A 20054-nucleotide genomic window follows, 5' to 3' on the forward strand; every position below is an offset into this window, starting at 1 on the left:
AGCCAATAAGTCAAGATAGGAACAACGTATTTTCATCAATTTTAGTGTGTAGGTAGCTGAGAGAGAGTTGTACAAAATTAAATGCAAATCATGCAAATGAGGACTTTATTTGCATCATTAATGAGAAAATGCTATAATTACAGTGTTTTATGTAATAGTACTTTTATACATGAAATCTATTTAATCTGTGGCAGGTGGAACATCAACAGATACCAATTATGCAAATGATGACCTTATTTGCATAATTAATGTGAACATTCTGCTACTCCTTATTGGTGAATGATGGGACTTTTATACCTTGTGACATGTGTAAGTTACTTAAAGGTTAACACCACTATGCATATATTATGTTAATGTGGAGGTCATTTGCATAATTAATGAGGACATGTTGAAATGTATGACAAAGCAAGCCCATACTTCATGGAGGTATGAGATCTCGGAACTCTTGTTTTCATATTGTATTTTGATGACGTGGCACAATTGCCAAAATTTGCGCTGAAATCAGGATCTACAGATAAACCATCATGACTTTGCTAAGCCACAGTCTGTTTAAACTGTTTTTAAGGCTTGACGTTACGACCATTTTGCTAACACAAGGCTTTCCAAAATCAACACGGAAACACATCTTATCGGTCTACACTTGCCAGGATATTTTCTACAATTGCATTATTCAGTAGAGTGCACGAACTAAGAAACTCAGTCCTGTAATGGCTATTTTATTGAAATTTTAGGAATAGTATTCCCAACCTTTTTAATAGAAGTGTACTTTTTTTCTAATTTTCTGCTGATTTCGTTGTTTGGGAGGTCCAAAAAGGCCGCAAGCAGGAGAACAAAATATCAATATTCAAGTAGAAAGTCTCAGACAATTAACACGTACGTAACATAACAACTAGAAACAGGGGCTCCGCCGGGTAGTTTACGCGCTGTTTTCTGTATTTTCGGGAGTGGCTGTAACTTAACAACCACTTATCGTAGGGCCACCAAATTTTCAGAGAATGGTGTAGTTAAATTAATTCATATTAAAATTTTTTGTGTAATTATGACGTCATATTACATCATGATGACGTCATTTATATGATAATGGAATATTAATGTGTCTATAATGGAATATTAATGTCTGCTAAGACTTTTGCTGCCCCTGGCAACAACGATGATGTCAAAATGACGTCATGCATAATGAAGCTGGCGGCCATCTTGGATCGGAAATCTTGACTTTTGAAATTCGTATTTTATTTTAAGATAATGCCTACAAACGCAACGCAAATGGACTTAACATGCTCATGTGAACGTTTTATGTGAAAAAACACGGAGTTGAGACGAAAAATTAGTGAAAAAAACATGGTTACACAAGAGCAAATTATATGGTCCGCCATCTTGGATTTTGACCGATGATGTCATCAAATTAGCATAAATCATAATGATATAAATTACATATAATTATATAAGATATTATCAATGTTAAAAAGGAAGTGTAATTAAACATAAAACCTAGAAAACCTAGAAAACCAAAATTACTGATTTAAAAGAAAACTGCTTGTCAGAAACCAGTTGCCTTGGCAACGCAAAAAATCAGGAATTCATCTAATTTATATGAAATTGTTCCTAGATATTTTTTTAGGAAAAGTCACCAAATTTAACATTTTAGATTAATTTAGAATTTAGCAAGAGGGAAAAACAAAAACAATGTCATGGGAGGACAATTGGAATGTAACAGCATTTTTTTTTCTCCTGTATAAACCTACATTATAACCTTAGACTTTATGTTTATATTCAAGTTAAGATGTATTTTCGGTAAATTTGAGGTCTAAGATAAGTTAAAGGGAACGTTTTAGTGAGGAGCTTCTCGTTCCGTTTAGGTGACAGGAAACCATGGGAAGAAAGCTTCGACACTTGCTGATTTTCCTTCTCATCATCCTGAAGGATCTCGACATGCCAGACGCACAGTACTGCCGTGACGGTATGAGGGTGAGATATCAGGTCCTCACCAGAATCCCTCAGGACCAGAAGAGTTTGCGTGAGTTGTGCCTGAACAACAATCAGATAACAAAGATTGAAGCTAGTGCATTTGCAAATCTACCACGACTAAAGCATTTGTCACTCAGCCATAACAAGATAGCAGAGATTCAGTCTGGTACATTCAAAAACCTACCCAAGCTACGCAGATTGTGGCTGAATGACAACCAGATAACTACCATCCGTTCTGGTACATTTTCAAATCTTCCCAGCTACAGTACTTATATCTGAATAACAACAAGATAACTACTATCCATTCTGGTGCATTTGGAAATGTGCCCCAGCTACAATGGTTTTGTTTAAACGGCAACCAGATAACTACTATTCATTCTGGTACATTTGCAAATCTACCCAAGCTACAGTGCTTGCACCTTGACCGCAACAAGATAACTACCATACCTTCTGATGCATTTGGAAATCTGCCAGAGCTAATAAAGTTGTTCCTCAGCGGCAACCAGATAACTATCTTCCCTACTGGTGCATTTGCAAATCTTCCCCAGCTGCAACAGTTGAGCCTGGACAAAAACCAGATAACTGCCATCCCTTTTGCAAATCTGCCCCGGCTACAAAAGTTGTTCCTGAATAACAACCAGATTGCTATCATCCCTTCTGGTATATTTGCAAATCTGCCCCAGCTACAATGGTTGTACCTGAACACCAACCAGATAACTACCATCCATTCTGGAATATTTGCAAAACTGCCCCAGCTAGAATGGTTGTACCTGAACAACAACCAGATAGCTACCATCCCTTCTGGTACACTTACAAATATGTCCCAGGTACAATATTTGTTCCTGCACAACAACCAGATAACTAGCATCCCTTCTGGTACAATTGCAAATCTGCCCCGGCTAGAATGGTTGAACCTGAACAACAACCAGATAACTTCCATCCCTTCTGGTATATTTGCAAATCTGTTCCAGCTACAAAACTTGTACCTGCACAACAACCAGATAACTACCATCCATTCTGGTACATTTGCCCCAGCTACAATGCTTGTCTCTAAACAGCAACCAAATAACCACCATCCATTCTGGTGCATTTGGAAATCGGCTTCTATTGAAACGTCTGAAACTTAAGTTCAACAACATGTCGGCCATTCCCTTGTCAATCCTCTGTTTGTCCCCATCTAATATCAGAATAGAGCTTGAGGGGAACCCCTGGCAGTGTGACTGTAGGATGGTTGCTGTCAAGCGTATTCCTGCATTTAAAGGAGTACTAACCTCCAGAAGGAAGTGCTATTTTCCGATACATCATGCTACAATGAATACATAACTAGCCGACTTTTTACATAATTTTGCTTGTACGACTTGCGCGGCGCATGTTTGTAAAGTGATATTAATATCATTTTTCCCCATGCTGAACCACAATTGATACATCCGGGAACTCTGGCTTACGCAATACTCATACACTTCAGGTCAACATACACATTTTTCGGCGAAAATGATAGGAGACAAGCACACTAACAAGCTGATTATTGAGAAATTACTTGCTTTACTTTGCTTGACCTGTGGCTTGGATATTATAATATCAGGATGTCGAATACAGTGGGAGCCAGTTTCATCCTGCGTGTTTTGATTTTCTCAACTTATTTGCATGTAAGTATTACTTGAACAGATAATTAGATTACGCCACTTATGGAAAGGATAACTAGATTACGCCGTTTTTTTCATCGTCAATATTTGCGGCATAAATAAGGGGCGATAAGGACACCAAGAAGGACAATGGTTGGTAAGATACCAAAGAACACAAAACGGTACGAATTTTTCTTATCGCCCCCGAAATTAAGTCTGTAACGTAACTTTTTGTTTAAAACATAGACACCAATGGGGTAGCGTGGTGTATTCTGGGATAGTTTTGAGGGTATTTGGAGAGTTTGTCCTGGATTCGATGCGTTTTAAGACTTGCGCGCAAAATGGACATTTAATTGTATACTGTAAAATAATATGCATTTTTCACTTCCAAAAATAAATGCCTGTCGAAATATAGCACCTCCTTCTGGAGGTTAGTACTCCTTTAAAGACCAGATAACATGTGAACAACCCCTCAAAGTTAAGGGACGGAAGCTTGCAGATGTTGAAAAAGATCTGATATGTAAAGAGCCAAGCACATCACCTTTCACCGTTCATAGCAGTTCAGCTGCAATGTCAACATCTTCAGTTGGTAACACAGAAAGCAATACTAGCCCATCAGTCTTTAAAACCACCGCTGACTCAACAGCAAATCCTGAAGAAAACACAAGTAAATCAGGAGCAACACTAACTTTGCCTCTTGCAATCACTTCAGAGATGCCAAAATCTGCTCCCAGTTCCCCTCAGCTAACCACATCAAAACGAATAGCTGATATCCATTTAATATCACACAACTCTCACTATCACTGGTACTTCAAGTTCAATGCTGTCCCAATGTCAGATCCTGCCGGCAAAACAAGAGCAACACTAGCTTCGCCCCTTGCAATCACTTCAAATAAGGCAGAATCTGCTCCCAGTTTCAAGCTATCTGTTCTCATTGGCTCAGTCTGTGGTTCAGTTGCCGGTATTGTCCTACTTGGGACGTTCTTGGCTGTAATTTGGAACAAAAGGAGGACCAGGAATCCTCCATTAGGGCCGAATCCCAGTGTTGTAGGGAGCAACACAAACGAATTAGCGTCTGTAATGAACGGTGGTCTTGATCAGACAGGGCAGGGTCAGTCTTAGGCTAACACTGCATCCACCACAAACACAACAGCTACTGTATTGGCCAGTGGTGATGATGACCAGTATGAAGATATCGACAGACCACGTGTTAAGACAGGGCAGGGCCAGGCTAACATTCAATCTCTATCCCATAACCAAGTGCTAGCTGCCTTAAAGACAAATCCTATGTATGCAGCTGAAGGTAACACAGCAGTTTCTGTAATGGCCAGTGGTGATGATGATCACCCTTATGAAGATGTTGATAAACCACGTGTTAAGACAGGTCAGGGCCAGGCTAACATTCAATCTCTGAACGTTGGAAATCTATCCCATAAAGAAATGACAAATCCTATGTATGCAGCTGAAGGTAGCACAGCAGTTTCTGTAATGGCCAGTGGTGATGATGATCACCAGTGCGAAGATATTGATAAACCACGTGTTAAGACAGGGCAGGGTCAGTCTAGGGCTATCACTGAATCCAACACAAACACAGCCAGTGGTGATGATCACCAGTATAAAAATGTTGACAACCAACGTGCTAAGACAAAGCAGGGTCAGTCTAGGGCTATCACTGAATCCACCACAAACACAGCCAGTGGTGATGATCACCAGTATAAAAATGTTGACAACCCACGTGCTAAGACAAAGCAGGGTCAGTCTAGGGCTATCACTGAATCCACCACAAACACAGCCAGTGGTGATGATCACCAGTATAAAAATGTTGACAACCCACGTGCTAAGACAAAGCAGGGTCAGTCTAGGGCTATCGCCGCATCCCCCGCAAACACAACAGCTACGGTAACGGCCAGTGGTGATCACAAGTATGAAGATATTGACAGCAATCATGTTAAAACAGGGCAGGTTCAGTCTCAGGCTATCACTGAGTCTAACACAAACACCAGAGCTACTGTAATGACCAGGGCCAGTATCAGCCCCTAATCAAAGCCAACACAGGGCAGGGTCAGTATCAGGCCATCACTGAATCCCTCGATGCTAGAAATTTATCTTATGGCACAGGGCCGACTTCCTCGCAGTTAAATATTCTGTACAAAACAGCTAATGTAATGACCAGCGGTCATGATCAGCCTGAGCAGGATCAGTCTTAGACCAATACTGAAGGTAACTTCTCCGCAACCAAATGTAGAAACCATATAGAAAGAACCAAAGGAAAAAGAAAAAAAACTCCAATTTGTAGTTGGTCCCAAATTCAGAATGATTTAAATGAAATATGTACCTTATTACTTTAGCAGTCAGTTGGTTGGTTGGTTGGTTGGTTGATTGTGTAGACATACAGTTTTAAACTCGTTGTTGTGGTGTTGTTGGGAATCACTTTGTGACCTTGTCAACTAAAAGCTACATTGTGTGTAAATTTAAAAAGTAGCTCGCGTATTTCATTGTGAGAAGTGCCCGTGGCTTTTTTTACGTTGAAAGGCGACACCGCCTTATTCTTATGGATGACATCCACTGAAGACCCCCAAACTAGTGCGCGCGGGCGAATAAAAAAAATTCCGACCAAAAATAAACATGCTACTGAACCACAGGAATTGCTGGTATTGTAAATTTGTGGCAGCATTTTAATTTTTCTGTGAACATTGAAGCAAGCATCTAGCTCTACCAAAGGTGTTACCAAAAAGATGTCCACTTTGATAAACTTCTTTGGTCTCATGAATAAAACGTCTAGGCATACCAAAGGTATACAAAAAAAATTAAAAATGGTGTATGATAGAATATCAAGAGCTGCTAAGACTTATGTTGCCTACGTCGACGTCATAATTACGTCATAAATGACGTCATACTTATTTAATCTAGCCGCTATCTTGGATCGCAATGTTAAATTTTTGAAAACACTTTATTCAAGGAACTAAATATAAGGAATTGAAAACAAATTGAATTGACCTAACCAAGACGAAGAATCAGACTCGCGATGCTTTTCTTGGTAGTGGTAAGACATTGGCTGGCGGCTACATGCATATATATATATATATATATATATATATGGGTAGTTTTACAGAGCTTTGGTCCATACTAAAAATTGTGGCTAGTGGCTCGTGGTAGAGAACCAGCGGGACGACTCCTACTTTGGACTCCAGAGGCATAAAGGAGGATTGGTCGTTCAATCACAACACATAAGGGTCTCATTCAGTCTGAAACTGGTCTACAAGGATTGGGACGTTTGTCTGCTATGAAAGACAGAAAGAACTGGCGACAAAACTTCACACGCTGCACCTCAGAAGAGGATGGGTAAAGAAGAAGAAGAAGAAGAAAAATTTACTATTGCTGACTCAGACATTTTGTTTTAGTGCGTTCCGCTGTTCGTTTTCAATCATTTCAAGGTCCTCCTCAATCGAGTATCCGAACATGTCGAAATCCGGTTTGTAGATTTGCCCGAGGCGACGTATGTCCTCCGGCGGGACCACTCGAAAGGTCCTACCGAAGCGGGCTTTAGCCCGAGAGGGGTGCTGTCTCGGGAGGATGCCGTCCTTCCCTACGATACCGCTCCTGTGGAAGAACAGACGAAGGTCTTCTACCAGCGTGTCCGTATGAGCGATGAAGTCGTATTGAACCTGCACATAGAGTAAAGATTTACAATGAACGTGTTGTACTACTCAGTGAGACATGTCGTTGGTCATGCGTGCTTTATGATGTTTTGGGAACCGACTCTCTTCATAATATACATGTACCAGTGTCACTCAAAAAGCGAGAGACTGTGCATTTATTTGTGTGGTGTGTGTGGTGTGCGTGTGTGTGGTGTGTGTGGTGTGTGTGTGTGTGTGTGTGTGTGTGTGTGTGTGTGTGTGTGTGTGGTGTATGTTGACGATTCCAATTACAATTAAAGAAGATAGGTTGGGAAGTTTGATGGATATAAATAGTAATAGTAATAATAATAATAATAGAAGATACCTGGCAGGGAGCACAATGACTGAAGAACGGTTCCCAGTGTACATTTCTATATTTATTGTTAATAATACTCCAGACAAAGTCCCTGATTGAAATTGGTGGAGCTCTCCTAGCCGCCATGGATCCTTGTCTAGATCTATTCCTGGGAAAAGCCTGAAAAAAACACACATTTAATATCGAAAATATGTTGATTATCGTAAAATTATTACATACTTCATGCGAAAGACAGAAGATCGAGGCGTTGGAGATGAAGTGCTATAGGAAGCTGCTCAGAGGTAGCTGGACATACAGAACTCCGTACAAACACCTCAGTCCTAGGAGAGTTGGGTTTTGGAAGATCACTAGTACACATGATCAGGAGGAGGAAACTGCAGTACTTCGGACATGTGTCGAGAGCACAGAACATCTCAACCCACATCCCATACTACAAGGACGGTTCTGTAGCAGTAGGAGTAGAGGGAGGCCGCGTAGGAGATGGGTAGACGACATCAGAAATTGGCAGACTGCACACAGATGGCCAAGGACAGAGATGGATGGAAGAAGCTTGTGCTGCACACTACCACAGTCCCCGACCCTCCAGACGAGGATGGGACAAGGTGAAGGTGAATTACATAATTGCCGTTTACATGTGTAAATGACCAAAACACACATATTATATCAATATACGTATACTGTCTTCTAAATCTAAAAAAATATTCTATATTCTAGGTCTACAATATTAAACACTCTTTGAGAATGTAAATATTATTCTCCTAGAAAAATTGTGTTATAATATAATCTGAAATAATATTATTTTTGATGTTAAAATATTATATTGATAACATTTAGAATACTATACTGTGATTTTAATTCCCTTTCGAAATTTTGGAATATATGTCCCTTCTAAACCATACCATACAAGATTTGAACATATTTGATTTTGTTTTTAAATTGTGAAATATTATATCATATTTTACGCCTTAGAGTGTCACCTAATATACTCTTTTAGCATTAATTCTGATTGTTTGATTTTAATGTTATTATTATTATTTTTTGTTCATGAATCTACAGGATGAAGATCCATACCCTTTTTGTTGTTGTTTTTCCGAATGTTGAATTCCCTACAGCCTGCCGTAACCTCTTTCTGAATATGAAGCGTCCTGGACTGTTGAAAAATTTATCAAGCCAGGCAGAGGCTAGCCTGAAACGTCACAAATAAAATTCATGATAATAAGGTTAACCATCTTGGCTTTGAACAATGTCGGCATGGAATTAGATAAATTATAATATTTTATGATAAGATTGCAAAAATCACATGATAATGTTAAAATTAATGTTAAAATCATTCGTAAGATAATAACCTAAAAAGTTCTACAACTATAAAAACCTCATTCGTAAGTTAACATAAAAAACTAAAAAATTCTACTATCTGATGTCCTGTTAAAGTGGCCGATAGACTTTTGTCATATTTATGGTAGCAGAACACAGTTTTCGCCCTATGGGGATTTCTATAGTTAAGGACCCCAAGATGACTCACTTCGACGCGGTAAAAATTATAGCAGGGTGCACTTCACAAATACGAAAATCGAATATGTTTGGGAAGAAGGTACAAACTACAAAATATCTAGAAACCAAAAAATCCTGTCGGCGTATCTGCTCGTAACGTACACTTTGAAATCACCCCCTACGGACGTGACCTGAACTGCAGCCGACTCACCCGGAAAGCCAGTTGCACAATACGGCGCATTTATACACGAACTGCAAAACCTTCACAATTCAAATCACACAGTCTCAAACCCGATACATTCCTACACCACACAGCACAATTTACATCTGGCTGACGCTCTTATCAGGCTTTCTACCCAGCCTTCAAGAATATTCGCTGCACTACTTTCTATACCCGCGTCATCGTCCCGGGGGTCGCCCATTAATACTGTGTTCTGCTACCTTTTATCTTTGGTAGTGGTAGCGGGAGCATGATATTTTGAAGTTCCCAAGTATGCAAATAAGATCGCATGCAAACATGCAACTCATACATTATGTACATGCAAATAAGATAACAAAAAAGAGAAGAGATACCTCTCTAAGGGGTCACGGACGACAATGAGTTTGTTGTAGGTCTTCAGACGCATTTGTGCATCTTCCATACTGTATTTGTTCAGCAACTTAAAGGGGTACCGGTGAATCTCTACTTTTTTGTTAGGGCCAAGATCTGCGCTGGTCAAATTTGTGTCGTGTTGGAGGTTGTACATTACCAGTTTTGTTGTTGTACAGCCGGTTTTAGGGATATAACAGTAAATGGTTTTAGTCTTGTCGATAACGATTAAATTATGACGGTACTTTTGAAGTCCCTGAAAATGAAAATAAAATAAAGTATAATTATGTCAAAAAGTGTATGAATTATTTGAGATATTTGTGTAGATGCCAGTGTACTAGTACTGTTTTCGAATTTGCCGCCTCTAGCTTAGTACATATGTGATAGATTAGATTCCCGCCAAAATCCCTACCCCCTGAACTCCAGGGAGGGGAGCCCCGTCTGGCTGGAGACAGAGAGACAGAGAGGAAAAGGCTGCGAGTGCACAAGGCACAAGCAGAGAGAGGAAAGATAGAGGCTGTGAGTGCACAAGGCACAAGCAGAAACACAGTGCACAGGGCACAAGAAGAGGCAGTGTATAAGGAACACTCAAGAGGACTGAAGGCAGTCAGCGGATAGAGGACAAACCAGTTTTTTACCTGACAGTTTCGGACATTCGGACATTCCGACAAGAAAACATCTTTGACCTACATCTTGGACCTCAACATCGGTACCAGTGGATATGTGGGAGCAGTTGGATTAGGGAACGAAAGCACACGGGATACAATCAAGGACACATTCAAGATCATCGCACATTCAGGACTTTCAAAGGGAACAATTAGACAGGACAGTGTAGCAGAATCTTGATGAGGCGGCTTCGTTTGTATCACCACTAACCCTACTGATTAAAACAGCATCCACAAGGTAGGCCAGTCTGATATTGTCTGAGTTATAACTTCCTTCTCTATCTGCCGGCTGAAGCAGGGCCACGGAAACAATCAGTAAAACAGGAAGGCCGTGGCGCTGCAAAAACAATTTGAATCGCAATCAAAAAAGAAGATAGCTCAACATGGTGCAAAGTAAAGCCCTAAGTCATAAAAATCTATTCATTTTCTTAATTCTTTATGTTTAATTTTCAACCAAAATTGCTGAATTGTCACAAATAATCTGTCACAAAAAAAACATGATCGGTGAAGGACAGCAACAGAAAATACAATGTATGATTATTATTATGAAGATCCCATGCGGTACAACGGAACTTTCCTTTGTCACAGGCATCCACCCGTATGCCATTTTTTCTGCTTTAATACTCGGATATATACAAAATATCATGAAGCTCCATCCACGACTTTTCGAGTTAAGTGGGTCACAAACATGCACACACACACACACACACACGCGCGCGCGCGCACACACACACACACACACACACAAAACACACACACACACACAAAACACACACACACACACACACACACACACACGCAACAAAACTTCCTTAGCCAAGAAAACTAACCCGATATGGGTTTTTTCTGCAGTACTCCTTCAAAATGGCGATTCTCTTCTCTTGTTCACCAATGGCAGGGCGGCTTGTACCTGTGTAGAAGGTGAAGTAAATCCAGCTCTATCTTACAGACAAGCATACACACAACTAGAAATTAATATTTGCAAAGCAAATGCATAATGTTTACCTTCGCATATGGTCTGCTCTGTTAATTCTTACTCAAACACATTCACATATATGGTGACAGGAGTCTAAATCCCTTCTACTACAAAATTGCAACATGACATAACCCAACACCAGTTACCATGGTGAGTCTGGTTTACCAGGTCAGAGGTCAGTGTTTGGAACGGAAGAAGAAGAAGAGGAAACTGAGCAAAAGCAATATGTTCGGTAAACATTATTAGGGTAGTGAGCTCACCGCCAAAGAAGAACAAAATTTCCATTTGCTTGTAGGTCGCAACTCTAAAGGCATATACATTCAATGCAATTACAAGGCGGCAAAACTGGAATATTCTCAATAAGGCAGTCTGTATGTCCAACATTATCAAGTTTACATCAGTATTTCTTACTTTCGGCATTTAAAACAGTGCAGAAACAAGCCCCAAGGTACGTCCTTTATTTTCTGGGTGGTACCCAAAATTAGCCCAGGACCCTACCAGTAGCTATAGCCGTTTTCCGTCACATTGTTCGGCATTATTGCTCTATGAATGTCTATATGTTTATTAAAATTTACCTCATTTGTGGAAGGATTGACATAACAGGTGACTATCAGCTCTTTAAGATGTCAAACCTATGACCAGAGTGTAAGGTTTGGACCATTCACACCGGGAAGGTCCCCTACTCTTTTCGATAAGTGCGGTGTGTTCTTTATCGTGCGTGGGGCGTGGCTCTCCCCAAACACGGGACCTCTATTTAACGTCCTATCCAAGGGACGTCCCTAACCGAAGCCAGGTACTCATTTGAGTAAGGTGAGGAAAGGCGTGTAAAGTGCCTTTCCCAATGGCACAAGATCGGTGACATGGGCAGGGTTCGAACCCGGGACCTCTTGGGTCTGAGCCGAACACGCTACCGCTACGTCACACGACCCCACACACTATATACATTGTGATAGTGTTATTTCAACTGTAGGTACGTGACTAGAATATCATTTGATATTGATTTTGAAACATCTTGTTTTCAAGCTGTAAAAACTTGGGTACCTTCAATGTAAGAGGGGGCGACAAAAAGCTCACGTAACAGAATGATATAATGATACTAAAGATTATAATGATGTGGCAAAATGATTTCATCGGATTGTTATTAAACGTAAAAGGAGACGGCATAATTTGATGGAAATGTTAGGATAGGCTCATGTTAAACGAATTGTTTACATCGACCTCACAAAACACCATTAAAAACATGATAAACAAAACGTTTCGAAATATCTCGGCCTATTCCAACGTCTAATTTCTTTTCACTGCATGTCTTAGAATATGAAGAATGACTTTTCATACATGTATGTTTGTTAGATCTTTAGTAGTAGAAGACCATGCAAAATCTGACTCAATAAAGAATCTATATTTTCTTCCAGAGCTTTCCCAAAAAATTCTAGCACATCTCCTAAGATGTTCAAATTTAGGGTTTTCTTGTTAGTATTTTCATGAAAATTCACAGATTTTTCATCAACCGATTAGGGAGCACCTCTCCCCTAAGAGTTTTTGGGAGACCCCTATCTTCCACGGCGTATTTGCACGGCATATTTAGGAATAAAACATGTTTTGAATCTCAAGTACTATCAGTACGTACCTTTTGCGTTCAAATGTTGCCCTCCATTTTGGGAGTTGTTGACGTTGACTGGAAAGGTGGAAATTTGTGCAGATTTCCCTGGTACTCCATGTATATCACCGACGTTAAAATACACAACAGAAATACACGCAGCTATGGTCAACAGAGTGACATATTTCACAGTAGGTCGCCATTTCACCATAGAGAGAAGCGGCATCGTCCTTTTTTGTAGAATTAGTGAATAAACTAAACAAGACTCGAACGTCTGCAAGTGTAACAATAGCTTATCTTGGTACAAAGGTGCCGACTTCTGTACTGCAGTTCAGATAATGCACGAATGTCTCGTATTCGTGTATTGGCCAAACTGATGTAGTTTTATGGATGACATCAGCGCGCGCATTGATTTTTCCTGTTCTAAAAAAAAAAAGAAAAAAAATAGAGAAGTAACATTTGCAAAGTAAATGCATAATGTTTACCTTCGGACATGGTCTGCCCTGTTACTTTTTACTCAAACACATTCATTTCACATACATGTACTACAAGCATATGGTGACAGGAGCAGAGCAGACCATGAAATTGCAACATTATGTAACCCAACACCAGTCACCATGGTGACAGACGTAAACAAATCATATCATTGGGCAGGTCAGAGGTTAGTGTTTGGAACAGAAGAGCTGGAAGAAACTGAGTAAAAACAAAACGTTTTCCTTCTCTCACCTCACCTCACCTCACCTCACCGGTCCCATAGCAGTCTGTCCTGCCGTCGGGGCAACTAAACTGTCCACAAGAGTTAAACATAAAAACGTCGGTAAACATAAAAACGTCCGGCTCTGGCCTTGGTGCCATCCTCTGTAGTCCATGGTAACGAGTGACAATAGGGAGCCGGCGGTAACTATGGAGGACGGCACCCAGGCTACCGACGCTCCACAGAACTCAAGAACTCAGTACAGTGCAGACTCATAAATGCTGCAAAAGGCCAGCATGTGCCGGCTTGTCGTAATTATAAAAGTCACCATGTACTACCACAAATTCACAATACCAGCTTTGTACTCCTATGGTTTAGCAGTAGATTTGAAGGGGGGGCGAGTGTTTTTTTTTTTTTAGTTTGGGAGTCTTCAAAGGATGTCATCCATAAAATTAAGACAGTTTGGCCTATTCGTTTTGGTACAACATGTTCTATGCCGGATGTGTCCGATAACGTACACAGATAAGCTTATGCACGTTAGAGGTAAATAGAGGTAAACGGACGTCGTTTCTATTTCTGTATCTGTATCTGTGTAAAGCAGGTATAAGCGTCCTTCGCCTTAACAAACCAGCATTTGAAACGGTCATAACTTCTTTGAGGGGTAAAAACATTCACAACGTAGAACAAAAAATGCAAGTGTATGACGACCAAGGTTTAATGGCACCCTCTAACACCTAGCTTAATAGCACCATTTCATGTTTAATGATATTGTACAATGTAGGTATTTGTATTGCATATGAATGGTTTATTTAGTTCAAAACCCATGCCACAAACTTTGCAGTCAAAACGGCTGAATTGCGTTACGACATTTACAATTCAAAAACGGTCATGATTAAAAACATATTTACATCAACAGGCATAACAATTCGAATATATACATGCTTAAAACGTATTTACATAAACGTACACTTGCAATTCGGGTAGAGGCATGATTAGAACATATTTGCAAAGATACGGAGTTTTAAAAGTTCCATACAGCAGAGGATAATCCTGCGACAGGTTAAAAACCAATGTCAGTGCAACTAATCGAAATGCATTGTCAATAGATAGTACAAATGGTCAACGGTAGTGTAAAGTGTCGCTGCGGTTCAAAAGTTCAATCATGTAAGGTAGGGCACTGTTCGTAAACCGTCCAGTACGGCCGTACAAAAGGGTTCAGTTTTTGTGATGAATGGGTCTGACGGCCACTGATGCTTCCTCTGGTGGGTGGTACCGTAGGATATGTTGAAGCTGTCCGGAACGGAGAAGAGACTTGGCAAAGGTCTCTGTCAGTGTTCTACGCCGGGAGGAGAGAGTTGGTAGTCCCAGGTGTGAGCAGGCAGCGGCGTAAGAAGTATATTCAGAACCCAGGATAACTCGTAGAGCTCTGCGTTGGACTTTCTCAATCCCGTCACTCAACTTGTAGGGCAAACCGGAGTGCCAAACCGGAGCGGCGTATTCGAGGATAGGGCGGATGTAGGAAGTATACACCGTCAGGAGATCGTCAGTGGTGAGGTGAAAGTGCTTGAGTTTCCTGAGGAAGTACAAGCGCTGGTTTGCTTTAGTGCATACTGAGTCCACGTGCGAGTTCCATTTCAGATCAGCCTGGAGAATCACACCCAGAACTCTCAGCACTTTCACTAGTTGAACTTCAATGTTGTTGACAGTAAGTGAAGGCGGTGTGACAGGGATCTTTCTGAACTCGATATGCAGCACTTTGCATTTCTTCGGATGGAGCTTCATGTGACTAGCTTGTGACCAGAGGGACAGTTCGTTTAGGTCCTGTTGCATGTTAGAAGGACTGGTTTCTCGTTTCTAACAGGTTGAGATCGTCCACAAATTTCCAGTGTTTAGAGGCGGCTGAACGCGCGGCGCTGTTGACCTACGCCAGGAAAATCAGTGGCCCGAGAAGGGTCCCTTGGGGCAGTCCACAGGTGATCTTCAAGCTGTCGGAAAGTGTTCCGTGGTAACGAACAGATTGGGTTCGGTTAGACAGAAAGTCAACAATCCACGCAGTTACCGAAGGGAGCATTCCAAGTTCAAGAAGTCGTAAGATTGCGATGTTGTTGCGATTTCATGGTCAATACTGTAATCTGTTTTGTATTCAATATAATGATAATTGCAATCTGTATTTATATTGTAGTGTTTGGAAGGACAACTTGTAAAGGTGTCAATGTTTTGTCCTCCCTTCCACACTCATTGTAAAATAAAATAAACACCACTAATAAACTGGTGGACGTACCAACCACTAAGTATCTGATACCAGCGCAGAAAAGTTATCAACTAAGAATTGAGGTGTTCAAAAACTCGTATTTCTCCAGAACTATCGTAGACTGGAACTCGTTGCCACCAAGCATAGTTGGTGCATCATCATTAGAAAGCTTTAAACAACTCCTGCAATAAAATGTGCAAAGATTGAGTGTAACAAGTCGTTCGATGTGATATATATAGCTGCGCCGCGTGCCTGCGAAGCTCGTATGTTACGCCGAAGGGCGGTTATACCGGCTATACAGACACAGATAATCTCACCATACACACCGAGGATAAGGCGGGGCATTAACGTTATTATCATATAGCCTATTCAACTGACACAGTCTATTTGACACAAACTTTTATAACACGTAAACGTGGTGTTAAGATTATGTTTAGTCTTTTTCTGTTTAAATTTCATTCATATCATTCTAATTGTGTTCTATTTTCAAATAAAGGTTTCAAAATAAACTACAATACTTTAATGTTAGAATCTCTAATAGAAAAAAAAATAAAAGTCTAAAGACTACAAGTCGAGATACTAGTTTTAGACTCATATTTTTAATGTGTAATGTACAATGTCTAAGTTCTAACGATATTTGAAGGACGTGTTTGTGACTTTGTGTACAAAAACCGCAATTCAGCACTGGTGCTGCGAAGGTTTTTATTTTTTGAGTAAACCATTCTCTCTCAATATCGTTATCGTAAGTGCACAAAGTGGTCGCTTATCTTAATAACTGATATCCAATAGGAAACGGAGGCTTGTTATTGGTCGACGTCGCCCGGCTATAAGATAATATTTACCTCCAAATTATGCAAATGAGGACTTTATTTGCATAATTAAGGAGGAAATTCTGTAATTATAGTGTTTTATATAATAGTTCTTTTATACATGTAATCTATTTAATCTGTGGTAGGCGGAACATCAACAGATACCAATTATGCAAATGATGACCTAATTCGCATAATAAATGTGAAAATTCTGTGACTCCTTATTGTTGATTGATGGGAATTTTATACCTCGTGACATGTATAAGTTACTTAAAGGTTTACACCACTATGCATATATTATGTTAATGTAGAGGAATTTGCATAATTAATGAGGACATGTTGAAATGAAGTCTGACAAAGAAAGCCCATATTTCATGGAGGTATGAGATCTCAGAACTCTTGTTTATATTTTGAAATATGGTAAAACCGACATGCTCTGGATTTATTTTGATTTCCCTTTTTTTATCTTTCTGAACAGGGTACTGTGGTTACGATGGAATGGGATTATTCGGTAAAGCTCCTACCGGGGAGGAGGAATGTTTTGATAAATTTCCATTCGTTCATGCCGGATGTATTTCAATTGACTTTACATGCGATGGAGTAAATCAAACCTCGTACCCGGCCTTTACGACGAAATGGACTGTGCTTTTTTTTAAATTTTACCTATCCATCCATCCATCCATTCCCCCACAGGCATTCTAAGTACATGCCCCAGGAAACGAAGTTGACGCTGCCTTACCATGATGATAAGGGGTCGAGTGTTGGTCAACTTGTAGATCCAGGCGATGCTCACATGGTCTAGGCGCTTGATGTTAAGCAGGACCCTATAGCATGATGTGGCGAACGCGTTTAGCTTATTCTCCATGTCCCCCGATATGACTCACTAATAGATAGACTAGAACATGGAAATAATTTTGTAGTAGAAAGCCGTTTGCACAACAATGAGAGGGCCTGAATTTAAAGAATGATAACATCAATGTTTCCCTGCTTAATATTTAAGACAATAGAGCAACACAATAGCTTCTGTTCCAAAAACATGTATATACGTATACGTTCTTCGAATCTACTTAATATAGTGCATTGGGCACACCTGTTAGTAACAATTGTTCTCCAAACCTCCCTGACCCACAGAGTGCTTTTCAGTGTTCTGAAACCCCCATTTGTTGTAACTAACAAATATTCTCAAAACCTCATACAGTCCTTTTCAGCAAAAGTGTTCTCGAAATCCAAACACAGTGCTTTTCGGTAACATAGTCTTGAAACCCCCATGTAGTGCTTTATAGTTGTTTCACATTCTAGTACTTTCACATACATGTGCTGGAGGTATAACTATCATTAGTACATAATAGATAAACGCTTGGTTTATCTATTCGGCGGATTTTGAAAGGATGCACAGATTGAGTTTTCTTTAGCTTTTATTACACAATCCTTACAAATACATTGCACAATACAGAAAATAGATAGTTTTACGTTTTTATACAAAGGCTCATAATTACTCAGATCACAGCTCACATTTCGTCTTTTAACTTGAAAATACAGTCATTGTGGTGTATGTAGTAATTGAACTTGGGCACGAACACATTTCTCCCTCAATTGTGATTGAGGCTTACTGCCTGCCTCATATCCTACTGGTTATCCAGTCTGTTTAGCTTGAGCTTCGCCAGTTTTCCACGGCTCAGGAAATTTTTCTGGCGGTCTGCGTCAATAAACACACTCCAAGTAATAAACCAAACCCAAAGCTAACTTCCCTGGAACTTGTTGTATGTTTTACTAGTAATCCATTTGGTTCCATGGTGGGTGGGAGGTGATTTTGATAGTTTTGACAAATTATTTATACTTAAGATTTTACTGTAGAGTTAAATACTTGTTATCAGGACACCACGAAGTCCACAAAATATAATTGACCCAGACATGAACAATACTTACAGTAATATCCATTCAAACGCATTATGATTCATACAGACTGAACTTGAAGCACTGTGTGTGACGTAAAGGTAAGGAGTACAGAAATACCTTATCGGCGGTTCAACGATGTCCGGACTACCAGAACAATATTACTCATAACAAATCGTTTTACCAAGATAACACCCAAAGAACTTGACAGATTTTTAAAATAGTAAAACATTGAACTTTATTCCAACACAAGGGTTACAGAGCGATCAAATTGCTTACGTCATGTATCAGTAATGTCTCGTGTGAATAAGGTCACGTGTTTGTAAACCGTAACTCTCGCGAGATCACGTTGTGAAGTGATTGGTCATTGATTATCCTGATGAAGGCGACAGTGGTCGTCGAAAATTTGATCGCTCTGTAACCCTTGTGTTGGAATAAAGTTCAATGTTTTACTATGATTACTACCAACACAGATGAACTTTCATGAGATTTTTAAAATGTTCAGGCGTTGCAGGTAGCATACATTACCTTTTGTCAGTGACTGAGCCGTATTTGAAACTACATTCACAACATTTAGAGAAAAATATATATCTTTGATTCTTTTTGTTTAATTCTCAATAATGCATCGGAATGCAAGAACTGATTCTTGACCTCATCTGTAAAATGCGTTGTACAAATTTTCTCCAAAAAGTTATACATTTAGTAAAAACACCACCATAAATGTATAACATAGTGTGAGGACTTTAGGACACCACAATCATGTCTGGTGCAATAGGCTTGTTTATGTTGAACATTTCAATAGCAGTTGGGGGGTGAGAAGGTTGGTTGGCAGCTTGGGCGTTTTCCGAGTCGGCCTGGACCCTCACCTTCCGCACCAAATGGAACAGTCCGCGGCGGAACTTGTCATTGGTGAAACCGTAGATGACGCAGTTGATGCTAGATGACGCATGCGCCATGATCAAAGCGAGGATATGCACAGTCTGGAAAAAAGTTGTTAAAATTAGGAATATGTCGCCCATGTATTGATTATTTGGAAGAAAGAGAGAGAACTTAATTGTACAATAAGGCCACGCCGTCTTAATTCTATGGATGCCATCCTCTGAAGACCCCAAAACTAGTGCGCGCGGGCGAATAAAATAAAATTCCGGCCAAAAATAAAAATGCTACTTAGAACCACAGGAATACAAAGCTGGTATTGTGAATTTGCGACAGTACATAGCGACGTATACGACACGCAGGCACATACTGATTTTTGCGGAATTTATGTATTCCCACTTACGTCACAATGGACTGACATCTCGCGAGACTCTTGTTGAGCGAGATGTCAGGCCATGTGACCAACCCCTCATACTTCATCAGTTTTGTGAAGCCAGCCCCAGGGAAGGTAGCGTGTGGTTTAGCTCCGGTTGATCCGGCCATTTTTCTGTGATTCCAGCGGTGGCAGCATTATTCTGGTTCCATGGAGAATTCCCGCGTTGGTTACCTGGTTTAGAAGGTACTGTTGTGGTA

At 40.1% G+C, this 20054-nt stretch overlaps 3 protein-coding genes across 3 annotated transcripts in view; 1 reads left to right on the forward strand and 2 right to left on the reverse strand.

The window, feature by feature from the left end:
- Positions 1-1869: 1869 nt before the first annotated feature.
- Positions 1870-4455, forward strand: LOC109465125 (carboxypeptidase N subunit 2-like). The gene is made up of 4 exons (XM_019762266.1): positions 1870-1922; positions 2243-2750; positions 3103-3228; positions 4426-4455. Exons 1-4 carry the CDS (start codon positions 1870-1872, stop codon positions 4453-4455), a joined length of 717 nt encoding a protein of 238 aa, XP_019617825.1.
- A 2515-nt stretch (positions 4456-6970) lies between these two features.
- On the reverse strand, positions 6971-15422 carry LOC109465126 (carbohydrate sulfotransferase 10-like). Its single transcript, XM_019762267.1, has 4 exons — positions 14835-15422; positions 9645-9916; positions 8652-8766; positions 6971-7252 (listed from the first exon to the last, which is right to left on the reverse strand). Exons 1-4 carry the CDS (start codon positions 15420-15422, stop codon positions 6971-6973), a joined length of 1257 nt encoding a protein of 418 aa, XP_019617826.1.
- Positions 15423-19178: 3756 nt separating this feature from the next.
- Positions 19179-20054, reverse strand: part of LOC109465146 (melatonin receptor type 1C-like) — a 22537-nt gene continuing 21661 nt past the window's right edge. Inside the window, exon 6 of the mRNA XM_019762295.1 lies at positions 19179-19525. Coding sequence (XP_019617854.1) covers positions 19289-19525 — 237 coding nt within the window. The 3' untranslated portion in view covers positions 19179-19288. The remainder of the gene's footprint in view (positions 19526-20054) is intronic.

Source organism: Branchiostoma belcheri, unplaced genomic scaffold (genome assembly GCF_001625305.1).
Source record: "Branchiostoma belcheri isolate BF01 breed outbred unplaced genomic scaffold, Haploidv18h27 scaffold149, whole genome shotgun sequence".
Taxonomy (NCBI): domain Eukaryota; kingdom Metazoa; phylum Chordata; class Leptocardii; order Amphioxiformes; family Branchiostomatidae; genus Branchiostoma; species Branchiostoma belcheri.